Source organism: Sarcophilus harrisii, chromosome 3, assembly GCF_902635505.1.
Source record: "Sarcophilus harrisii chromosome 3, mSarHar1.11, whole genome shotgun sequence".
Taxonomy (NCBI): domain Eukaryota; kingdom Metazoa; phylum Chordata; class Mammalia; order Dasyuromorphia; family Dasyuridae; genus Sarcophilus; species Sarcophilus harrisii.
The window spans coordinates 98122298-98135170 of NC_045428.1; the positions used below are offsets into that span (position 1 = coordinate 98122298).

General features: G+C 31.2%; 1 protein-coding gene across 2 annotated transcripts in view; it reads right to left on the reverse strand.

Annotated features, from left to right (window-relative positions):
* DIAPH3 (diaphanous related formin 3) overlaps nt 1-12873 on the reverse strand; it is a 410013-nt gene that overhangs the window by 132189 nt on the left and 264951 nt on the right. For both annotated transcript variants that reach the window (XM_031958457.1, XM_023500580.2), the window contains 2 exons: nt 7479-7574; nt 6944-7003 (listed from right to left, as the gene is read on the reverse strand). In XM_031958457.1, coding sequence (XP_031814317.1) covers nt 6944-7003; nt 7479-7574 — 156 coding nt within the window. The remainder of the gene's footprint in view (nt 1-6943; nt 7004-7478; nt 7575-12873) is intronic.

Here is a 12873-nt window from a genome sequence, read left to right on the forward strand (position 1 = left end):
AACATGTTTCTCAATAGAAAAAGGGAACAATTAAACAACTGCTTATACTTATTTGATTTTTATATGAAATTATAAAGCCGAGTAATTTTCTCTCATATAAAAGTTTGACACATTATATATATATATACATATATATACATATATATATATGTATATATATATATATAATCTTTCATTTGCATTTTACATTTGTATATATCATGCTTACTATAATAATTAGGAGAAATTTGCCATGGTATATGTAATAATGAACTTGGCGTGGGAGTCTTTAGTTCAAATCTCACCTCTCTAGGTAAAGAAAAGAAATGTACAATCAATTAGGAAAAAACAATTAACTGTTATTCTGAGGAATTTCAGGGCATCAAAACTTGTTCAGGTCAAAAGTAGGAATTACATGTAGAAGAGACGCTGAAATGTATTTGTGGAGAAGATTTTCTATTCTTCCCCTTTGTTATTAACCATATTGACCAATAAAAGACCATTCTCATATTGATCCAGAAGAATATGGAAGGGAACAGAGCCACAGATATGGAATAACAGTCACCTGAAGGAATAACTAAGGAATGTAACCCTTGGCAATTTAAGAGACAGGCTGTACAAAGATATAAACCCTAAAACCAAGCATGAGCATTCTGTGAAGAGAAAAAGGACTTCTAAGTCAAGGTACAGCAGAAGTTGTGAATTATTTTTACCCCATTGTGTACTACGTGCTGTACTTTTAAGTTTTAGTCTCTGTTTTCCCCTATATATTGGGTGTACTAATAGAAGAGAAGAAGAACTGGATTTATGGTAGACGTTCTTAACTACTGTTGTTGCTGTGACATCTTAGTAAAAACTCTAATTGAGTCTCTGGTTGACTGTTAATGGGAAATATATATATATCTGAGGCTCAGCAGTAAGAATAGCTATTTACAAGATTATCCCCTGGATAACAGCCACTCTTTGGGAGTGGGGAGTGGGAATTCAACCCATGAGTAGCTTGAACAAGTGTGAGAAGTAGCCCAGGCAGGGTGCTGCAATAATAGCACTATAGATTTCTTAACTATAATTTAAAATGGAAAAATTATCAGATGTCAGACTAAATGACAGAGATGGAAGATAACCAGTGTACATAAGAAAGTAAGTTTTCTGATTCATTCTTGACACTGTATTTTACCCATAAAAATTGTTTAATGCTCTTGCTGATGTTGGAATAGTTAGTTTTTCTTTAAACAAGTAGTTGGATAGTTGTCCCTTTGCTAGTTCAACGTATAATTTTATTGAAGGAATGGATATAATTCTGATTTGAGAGAAAAAATAGAGTGTAAATGGGAGGATTCACTTTTAATAGCATTCTCATATATCCTAAGATGCAAAAATACTAAACTAGTAGACATAATTATATTGCTTACCTAACATAGAAAAAAATTTAAAAAACAACAATGGAATGACTTAAAAAGTATAAAACTAGACATCTGGAGAATTTGGTCAATAAGTTTTAATTATATCTAAATTACAGAGGTTTTTTTTTTAAAGCAATTAATTCAAATTGCTGTGTTTTGTTTTGTTTTTTTGGTGAAGAGGCAAACAGTATGAATAATATTAAATTTTTGCAATATTATTGACAACTTTTTAGACTTAGATGGTCATGATAATGATGATAACAATGATTACAATGATGGATCAAACATATAATAATATTTGGATTAGGATTTACAAAATACTTTCCATATGACAACCTTTCATATATTTCTTATATGTCTACCAACTCTTTATTTCAACTAGGATAACTAGTGATCATTACAACTTGATACTAAAAATAACACCTTAAATTACACAATGTTTTAGATTAACAAAGTGCTTCATATTTAATCAACAGTTACTCGAACTAACAAACTTGGACTGAATTTGAAATTAGTGAGGAGAGATGGAAAGCATGTGATCAAAGAAAATTCAAAAATAAAACATAAAATGGGCAAATGAATAGGAATAATAACATATCCTGTAAGCCAAAGAAGTCCAGTGGAACTGTAATCTGGTTCCTGAAATGAAAGCAAAGTACTGGACATAGAGACCTGAGTTCAAATCCTATTTCCCATGTCTACTGCTGCATATCACTGGGCATATTATTTCAATATCTGTTTATAGGGATATTTCATAGTTGTAAAGCTCAAATAAAGTAAAAACACTTTTCATATCTTATGAGGCAGAATAAATATAACTATACAAATGTTACCTGCTATTAATGATGATGATGATGATATTATTGTTAAAAATCTAACAGCATCCCCTCATTTGGTGAAATATAATTCTGGCAGAAGAATCCAATTACAATAATGATAATTTTTTTTTTCTGTGATAGCAAATGCCATATTAATAACGGCTTTAAAATTGTCAAGTTGTCTTCTGTATGTTCTGTATATTTGTCTTCTCAGCTAGATTACAATTAACATTAATTATAATTAGATTAAACAAAGCAGTAGTCTATAAGGGCAAGTAGTCTACAAAGGCAGCTAGATGACAGTGAATAGAGCACCAGCCATGAAGTTACAAGGACTTGAGTTTATATCTGATCTCAGACACTTAACATGTACTAGCTATGTGATCCTGGAGAAGTCATTTAACCCCAAGTACCTTGAAAAAAAAAAAAAGAGTAGTATTTTTGTACTACCTACTTTACTACCTCTAACAAAGAATGGTCTTTTATTGAAATGGGCAATTAACACATTTTTGTTGCCTCACTGATCATGGCTATACTAAATAGAGTAAAATTATGAAAATAAGTCTATTATATTTCTTTATTGATTGGGAATAAATAGAACAGAAATGATATAATTTCAAGATACCTAACAACTTCTAAAACATTCAAGTTTGTTTGACAATTACCAAGTTTTGGTCTGAATAATGGGAACAAAGATTAATCATACCTTTATTTCCACTTCTCTTAAATTTTGTAAGTTCATGTTCAGTTTTCCAAGTTGTAGCTTTAAGCAATATTATGCTTCCAAGAGGCAAGTTTGCTCACATAATAAGGAAGAAATTCATTTATCAAATAAGGACAAAGAATCTCTTTTTAAGGAAAATTGGAAGCTAGATTTCATGATCATTTACAATAAAACTCTATGAAAATGTACGTTTACCTTTCTACCTTTTTAAAGTAGAAACATCACAACAATAAAAAAAAAAAATCACCTTTTCAATATATTTTAATGAAGAAATGCTCTGTCTCCCAATCCCCATAAGAATCATGAAATCAGTCAATAGAAGGAAAAGAGAAAGATCTAAAATATACTACTGTGAAAAATTTAAAACAAAACAAAAACAAATACAATATTGTAGTTAATTATGGAAGAGTGGAGATATTTTCTCCAATAGATTATTTATAAAGCCTTCTAAGAAAAGACTTGAATGATACAGTAGTTATCTATCTTCTTTCATTCATTTCTGAGACTTCAGTATATGGATTTGTAACTTTACTTAATGAAGGCTACTTCTTTTTCCTTCCATAAATGTCTTTTTATAACAATCTGAAGCCCTCAATACCTAAGAATTTATAACCAATTCATAATTGAAAGTCTCTTTGATAATAACTGTGCCAAAAGATTCCCATGGTCTGCCTACAAATTAGAAAAGGAAGAACTGTCTTTTAAACACATAGGACTATCCTACCCAAGTTGGAATATTACTGAACTTAATCTTTCTTCTGTGTAAATACATGTTAAATATCAGAGCCAGATGACCGAAAAAAAATGTAATATGATTCAAACTGTTTTCTATTTCTTGAACTAAAACTATTAATGGTTACCTTAAAATTATAACTATTCAGAAGGAATAATCTCATTTAAAAAAAAAATATACCCTTAAGTAAGCAAATTAATTTAGTGAGAAAAAGTATGTTTTGGAGGGAAAAAAGGATTGAATTGTTCAGAAGTATTTGATAATTTAAATATGCTTAAAAACAGGTCACATTTGAAATGAAAAAGAAATCTATTTAAAGCAGTTACTATCAGTACTTAGTTTTAACTTACTCCTAAAAGTTTCTTGGTGAATATAAACTGGGGTAATAAGTGGTAAGTGGTAAATGACCTCTTGTTTAACAGAAATTCCTTATTGTAGCTTTGAGTTCCATAAACGGAACCAATCTTATATTTTCATCTTAATAGTATATTCTATCAAATTTGGAAATAAGTTGTGGGGCAAAGATACTATTTTTGCTCGTCTATGAATTTAAATTTTTTTCCTTTATAGAATCAGAGAAAAAAGACCTTATCCTTTCATATCAATATTAATGCTTTCCATCAATTTCAAGGTCTTTCCAAATTTCCAGCACTGAAATATAGAGGAATTAATGGATGTTTAATTAACTCTTCAAAATTTAAGATGGCAACAATAGCTGGGCATTCAAATAAAAACTGAAAACTTCTGTGAGCTTAAATATGAGAAATACAATATAAGTAGGTTAGTAAACACAGATTAAGAATTTATTTAATAGAGAAAAGCATTCAAAGTGCACAAATTATTCTCTTTTTTATTCCAAATGGATATTATAATCAAGGAGATGCATTATAGCTCCTGAAATAATACTTCATTATTTACTATTTCACGTAGGTAGAGGGTGTTCTGGACTTATAATTAAAAGAGAAACAACTAGTAGTACTCCTAAAAATTCTAAAATCATATGCTTCAGAAATGGTGTTTAAACAGTCCACTTACTTATAAGTCCAAAAAAATTATGTGATAACCTATATGAGGCACAGCAAAGAATATAAAGATGAATAATATATAGTTTATTGTGTGATAAAGTATAAAAAGGTATAAAAATTTTATTATAAGAACAAGGAACAGTGAACTTAGATGAAGACATCAGATCAAATATGATTTTAGTGACAGCAAATATTACAAAGGGATGTAATTCAGGGTTGATTAGAATAATTTCCTAATGAAAATAAAAATTCAAAGCATCAATAAAAATCTCAATAGCTCAGGAGTCCAAGAATTGAGGATCAAAGAATGGTGAAATTAAATGTCAACCCTGTCTCACATATTTACTACTATGCTTATTATAAATGGGATCAAATGTTTAACTTAATATGCTCAGTATTACACATAATTGTCAATATAGTCATGTTAAATTAGCTCATGACTTAATTCTCTTTGATTTCTTTGACTCTATCCTACATACGTTTTCAGGATATTGTGTGTGTATATATATATATATATGAAATGCCAAAGGCTCACACTGTAATGTAGTCTATCAAATCAGAAAGTATTTATAAAGCATCTACTATGTGACAGGCACTGTGGCACTGGGGATATAAAAAAGGCAAAAAAAGCAGTTCTAATTCTCAAGAAGCTCACAATCCAACAATGAAATCAATATGCAACCAACTATTTACTAAAAAGATATATGCAGGATAGAATAGAGATAACAAGAAAGAGAAGGCACTATAAAGAAAGGGTACTTGCAGAAATTTCTTACAGAATACAGAATTTGAATTAAGACTGAAGAAAGTCCAGAAAACTAGGAAATAGAGCTTTAAATAGAGACAAAATTCCAGGCTTATGGGACAGTCAATGAAAATGCATGAAATTTTACTTTTCTTCTTATATCTCTGACCACTACTTCTATGTCTCTTCATCTCATCGTCTGATAAAAACTTATTTTGCAAAACTGATTTCCCAGAACACTGTACTTTTCTACATTCTCTTCCTCAGAAAATATATCTATTTTTGTGGCTTTCTCTGTCATCTCTATGTGTATAAATGACAACCAAATCATATGCCTCCAGTTCTGACCTCTCTCTTCAACTCTTCTACTCACACAGTTCCTACTAGTAATGTCTATCTCCAATTCATCTTTCACATTTCTATCAGATTAGTCTTCCTAAAACAACATTTGTATTATGATATTCACTTTCATAAAATATTTAGTTTCATAATACAATTAATTATAATGAGTCAGTTCTGATTCAGATGATATTAAGGAAAGTGCATGTACATGATGATTTTCCCAAGAAGCTCATTCTTTTTCAATTTTTGACATGAAAAGTTTCAAGATTCAATGAATCTATATAGAAATCAAAATAAAGCACCATAGATTTAAATTTGCTCAAACTAAATATTCCAATATTTTTCTCAATGTAAAGAAGAGACACTTAAGTGAAAAAGAGAATAGTTTTGATTGTTCAATCAGCAAGTATTTCAAGGTAAGTGATATCATACTAGTAGAAAAACATCAGAAAATTAATATAGATTTACCATCTAGAAGGTATAAGATCCCCCAAAAGGGAGGAGGGCAGGAGTATTCAACAGAAATAAAAGAGTTATTTAAAAGAATATTCTAATAAACAGTTAGGAATTATATTAGGGGGATGGCCTTTGAAAGTGGTAACCAAAAGCAAAGTTTGTGGGATTTGGCTACTTTAATTTTTATGTTGATTTTCAATATATCTCTTTTATAGTCATTATCCTGGCTTCAATATCTTTCTACAACAGCCTACGAGGAATTTTAGTGATATTTATAGTTCCATCAAGTGCTTGAACAGTTTCAAAGAGCAATGATTAATGGAAGGAAAAGGATATCTTTTTTATTTTAAATTATATCATTAAATGAGATATTCCATTCTTCCACCTATTTAAAAAACATAATTCAATGAGAGAGTTTAACAGTCTATAAAAAGGAACTCTGAATAGCAGTTATTAAAAATCTTATCATTACTTCTATAAACAGTAAACTCAAAGCCTCCTTTTTTGTAATCCAGTAAATGACAGTCCAATGTAAGAAACAACCTCTAAGTAACTATTAAGGGATGGGATCTTTAGATATTCCTTATTTGTATCAACTATACATTTTTACTATAAATATTTAGAAACTTGAGAATTTCAGCACAAACTACTGAAATCAAATATCAATAGGATAAAAGTAGATAAGAAAAACATTCAGTTCATAAATATTGTTCATTACCATGGTTACAAGCTTTCAGAACAGGCCTCTGTGAAACTGGACTGAGACTCTGTCGGATATCTATTAAAAAAAATAGAAACAAAAAAACTTAATATAATCTGTTCCTCAAAATATATAACGATATTATCTAGATTTTTTTTCTCCTCAGATTAAATGTTTTTGAAAGCAAGATAATGCTACACTCCCAATGAAATACTTAATTCAATGGGAAAAATGTACCTTTTGCTTCCCATTTAATTTTTATTCTATGATTTCCAAAAAGATAAAATATATATGGTTATGAAGCTGAATTTTGTCATGATAATAATTTTATGGTAAGTTCTGTGAATAGATTTGTAAATGGTAGTGACATTAGCCCATATAAATGAGCATCTGTGATATGTCCTTGCATTAAGAAGAGTAAGCAAAAAAGTAGAACTCCTTAATAGTTATAGCCCAGAGCAGTGCATTCATAATGTAAGCCTTTAAAGAAATAATAAAGAAAAGATCTTTTATAATTCCCTAGAAACTAACATAAAACAAGTGTAATATTCACCTTTAGGTCTGGGTGTCCTTTTTCTTCGGTCTCGGAAAGCGGCACCTGACTGCAAGGCCTCCAGCAAACTGTCCATCACTCCTGTCTCATCACCCTCTGTGAAAAGAGATTGAGGGAATTCCATCAGCCCTCAGGGTTACCATAGCAATGTCAGCCCACACAAGGGTCAAAATGGTTAAAGTTAGAGGAAAAAAGATCAAATGTCAAGATGAAACCAGTAATTTCAAACTGAGAGAGATCTTTACCTCACTCATAAATCAGCTATTACTTAATGAAATCTACATCATTAACATTTATGTTGCTGTCCAGTAAAGAGACACGAGATTCAATTGATTCACTTCAGAGTGCTGCTCTTTATTTAAGTGCAGCTACCATAAATGGAAAGTAACTTCCGTCAGAACTATTTTATAAACAGGTTATCAAAAAACATTTTCCTTCTTGAAACAGGTTACTTTAAGGCACTAGCTTTAATTCTAAAGTTGATCATGGCTTAGAAGAAGGTTTGTTGTTAGAGGTGCTGCTGAATGAACTCAAGAGTACAAAATTCCACATTTCCATACTAAGTTTTGTTAACATGTTCCTAACAAATTATTTTTCACATCTATCATAATAATTCTAGGAAGCAAAAGAAAACTCATTGAATGCTGCCATGTACTAAAGGATATAGCAGAAATGGTTTTTTGAGACTAAGGGAAAACTTCTGCACTCCAAGCTCATAGAAATTAAAAAACTTCTAATCATTTGAGCTGCATATCTATAACTAACAAAGGTCGGGTGTGTCTGTGTGTGCGCACATATCACAAAACTTTCTGAATTAAAGTAACCCCAAATTTATATATATATATATATATATATATATATATATATATATATATATATATATATATCAGTTGTACATATGTAGGTATTATATTCAAGTTCATGTGTGTGTATATTGTATTGTAATATTTGCATGTCTCATATATATCATGTACTGAATGTATTTTCATATATGTATATACATGTTTACTGTATATATAAATATGTAGATCAAAATATAATTTATTGTTGTGCATATATTGATAGTCTACATAACATTACAGTCCTAAATATTAACTCTGGAAAGGGAAAAGAGCTTTAAACAAATGGATGCCCAATATTGTCTTTTTTTTTAAAACTACAATTAAAGAATAGACCATTGATTAATTGATGCATTATTACAATTTAAAATTCAACAGTTTGTCTCTACTAACTTTTAACTTTTTTATGGAAATATCATCCCTCAGTACATTATATTAAGAGTTTAATATACAAAAAGAAACATACTAAATATATAAATGTTACAAATTATATGAATAAAAATACAAGTTTTTTTGAAGGTTGACTGCCAGGTAATGGCATGGAGGAAGAGGAAAATCACATGAGTTGTAATATGAACTGGTGGAAAGAACAACCAAATTGATGAAATCACTCATTATTAAGAGTATTTTAGTAAATGCTGTTTATATTTTAATTTAAAATATTTTTAAATTTTTTAAAAATAATTTTAGTTGAAACACTAAATTCACTCAAAGTTGATGACAATAGATCATATTAGGAGTAAGGTCTTTAAGAAAGAAATTAAGATTGCTCTTTGATGGACTGAGTTTGAGGTGGTAATTGTATGCTCGGGTTTGAGAAACTTCAGCCTATAAGACATAGCTGAAGTGGAAAAGAGCTTGAAGCCTGTAGACAGAGAGCAGAGTAAGGCCAAAGACAAAAGCTTGGATGTATATTAACATTAAAGGGTCCAGAAGAAGAAATAGAAGATGTCATAAATTGTTAAACTCCAGGACAGCATTATAAAATCTGTATTTTATTTTTAAAAGTTTTCACTTATTGAATTGAAGATAATCAATGATGGTTGGAATAAATTAAATATATTCATTGAAGGGAAGCCTAGGAGAGATGAGAGAAACAGAATTCACATCAAAATGAAAAAGAATTTGACCTGTTTTCTCTTACTGGCACATAAAAAATGATCGCTTTTCTCATGTGTACAACTTTTCCTGGCTCTCTTCTGCCAATGTAGGTAAGGGAGCTTGGAACAAAGATGGGTACAAACTGGGATATAATCCAAAAGCTAATGCCTAGTCAAATTCAGCAGTCAATATAAATAAAGCAGTCAAATTCAGTGGATTACCTAGAAGCAGGGATAAATGGATTGCCCAACAATGAAAGTGGTTGGGGCCTTGAAGCTATCCTCAGTCCCCCTGGGACTTTACCACTGAGGTCCCTCCTTATTGAGTAGCACTTGCCTTTTCTGAATCAGAGCATCACATTTCCTGGATATCAAAGCCCATAAGCTTAATGCCAAAGACAAATCATGACATGATATGGCCCATGAATAGGGTATTTAGGCACGGTGAAAATTACCTGTCCAAAGTACACAGTTAGACCAGCAATGCTATGTTCAGAGCAAGAGCAAAAGATTTATTTCATCATGATTCTTAATCTAGGCAGGTAGTCCAAATGTTGCTGGATACCTTCATTAGCCTCATTATAAATCTTAGACATTGGCCCACTACAATTGTGCTATGCTGTCTGAGATAAAGAAAAGGGAAGTAGGACACTATTTATTGGCCAGGTTGGTATTTTTTTAAGTGAACAAGATACTTCAAGGATTAGGTATTATGATTTTGAATGTTTCTTTGTTAGGGGAATCTCTATTTTTTACTTTAGAAGGAAAAGGGTTAAGAGAGTGAGTGAGAAAGTTTCTGTTTTGGGAAGCTGCAGTCTTTAATATTTCCCAAATAACTTCATTATCTCTGTAATTCCTCATTGGGAGGAATAGGGAGTTGGGGGATGATTCCATCCCTTTTCTTGATTATATCTGATCATTTCACTGTCCAGGTCAAGAAGGCTCCCAACTCCCATTATAAAATGCAAACTATGTTTGGCATTTAAAGCCCCTAACAACCTCTTCTCTCATTTTCACAGAAAGCCCATTATAAGAGATTTTAAGACTGTTCAAATATTTTATGAAGAATAGAATTTGAGGGGCAGCTAGGTGGCACAGTGGATAAAGCACCAGCCCTGAAGTCAGTAGGACCCGAGTTCAAAACTGGCCTCAGACACTTAACACTTCCTAGCTATGTAAGACCCTGGCAAGTCATTTAACCCCAATTGCATCAGCAAAAAAAAAAAAAAAAAAAAAAAAAAAAAATTGAAAATTACTTCTAAAAGCTTTTTTTGAACTTATAAAGCACTGAAGAAAAACATATCAAAATTTTTTTTCAGATAGAGGGAATTTTAAAAGTCTAATTCATTATCAAGAATCAAGCAAAAATTAAGGACAAAGAGCAGTGAGAAATATGCCTTTGGGTAAAAGTAAAGACAAGCTGACTAGTTCTCCTTCAGGGATTCCCTCAAATATTCTTCAGTGATATAAATCCCAAAACATCAGTTTACAGGGGGGCTCAAAAACACATTACAATCTCCCCAAATGACTATAGATGGCCAGCATTCAAATAAAAACCTCAAAAGGGCCTAGGAGTTTGGGTGTACACAGCCCTTTCTACTATTACTACATAGCTCTAATTAATATAAAAAATTTCATTACATCAAGAGAAGCCTGTCTCTGCAGTTCCCACTGTAACTGGTGCTACTTTTAAGTTTATGCAGAATAAGTTTAATCCCCTAGATACACACTTCAAGATAGATCTTGGAAAGCTTGAAAACAGATATTATGCCCATTTGTATAAAATAGGAAAATTTAGCATAATGTAGCAGTGGAAAAGTGGATAGAATGTGCCAAGAATCATGTCATTGAGGCATGAGAGCAGGTGTGGAGTGTGTCTCATATTATGTGGCACTTATTTGCATTTCTTTTCTAGATCTCTGTTTTTCAGAGTGGATACTTTGATGGAGTCATGACTTTACTTGTGTGGAAAGTCTTTCTACTTATGCTAATTAATTATTTTTCCTCTGATCCTCTACTGTGGATCTAATCATCTAGTTAAGAGCCCTTCTCACCTTCAATAACTCAAAAAGACCTTCTACTTATGATTTTAATGTCACAGGGTGACAAGGGGAGGCCTTGGCCTCTACCTCTGATGTTCCTCATTTTAGTACAAAATTTATCAAATAAAAAATATTGTTGCACAAGATAAATATATGTAGAACCAAATAGTTTGGTATCAGTTAGGCACTGCATTTTCTCAACCATTGGCTGGTTGCTGTATCAGTATCAAATTCTGAATCCCGGATACCCACTAACTACTTATTTCTCCAAGCTCTGTATTCTGGACCAGAATAGAATTCAATAAGATATTTCTCCACCTACACATCATTGTTTGGGAAATATATATCTGTATTCAGAGTCCACTTTCTTTTTCTTTTTGGTGCCAGAGCATATTTCCTTAAGTAGGTTTTTAATGTTTTGAAGGCAAAATGCAATTAAAATTTTGAAGGCAAAATACAATTAGTTCAATGGCATTTTCAAGATATATTGAATTCTTGAAGGCTATGGTAGGGTTCTTCAAGTATAAAAGGTAATGATGACAAACTACAAATTCTGTATAAGGATTAGCCTATGTAAGCACAGAGAGACTCATCACCAGCAGTTTGGATAGTAGGTAATGAATTCTTTGGTCATGGTGATCCATGCAACAGAAAAATTAAAATTGGGCTTCAATTATAGAATTACAAAATCAAAGGATCACAAGTTTTAAAACTAAAGGAATACAAGAAACATCAAGAGGCCTTTTATAGATAAGAAAAGGCACAGAGAACTTTTTGTTTAAGGCTACAAAATCAGTAAGCAACAAAACCAGGTTTAGAACACAGGTCCTCCAAGTCCAAATCCAAGACTGCTTTTACTTCTTTGTGTAGCCTCCTTATCTGGAATGATCCCCTTTTTACATCTTCAGTGAATACAATGGAATGGCAGAGAATTCTAAGAGTCGCACAGTTTTTAGACAATATATAATGCCTAGTTATTATTATTCAAATATATATAACCTTACTTAAATGACAAAAGGATAGCTCATTATTTCCTTCTCATAGAGGCAAATGAAAGAATTGATTTTATTCTGCATCCATGGAAAAGAACCATGGTCTCATGAGATATTTGATATCATTCCTTTCTTTGTAATTATTATAAGAATAAACCAAGAGACTGTGATGAGGAAAACTGTAATTTATGCACAAGTATCTGTTGCAGAATATGAAAGAATATTAAAATTTTACAAAGAAGTGGACAAGACCATCTACACTATATAGCTGTGTCTTCTGAAAACACATAGGGCATGATGGTATAAAATATGGTTTAAGACTAAAGAAATGAAACATGAAAGATTTATGAATTATACCAAACTTTCATGACTCTAACATATTTTACACCTATGAATATATATTTATTTATACCTATACTATA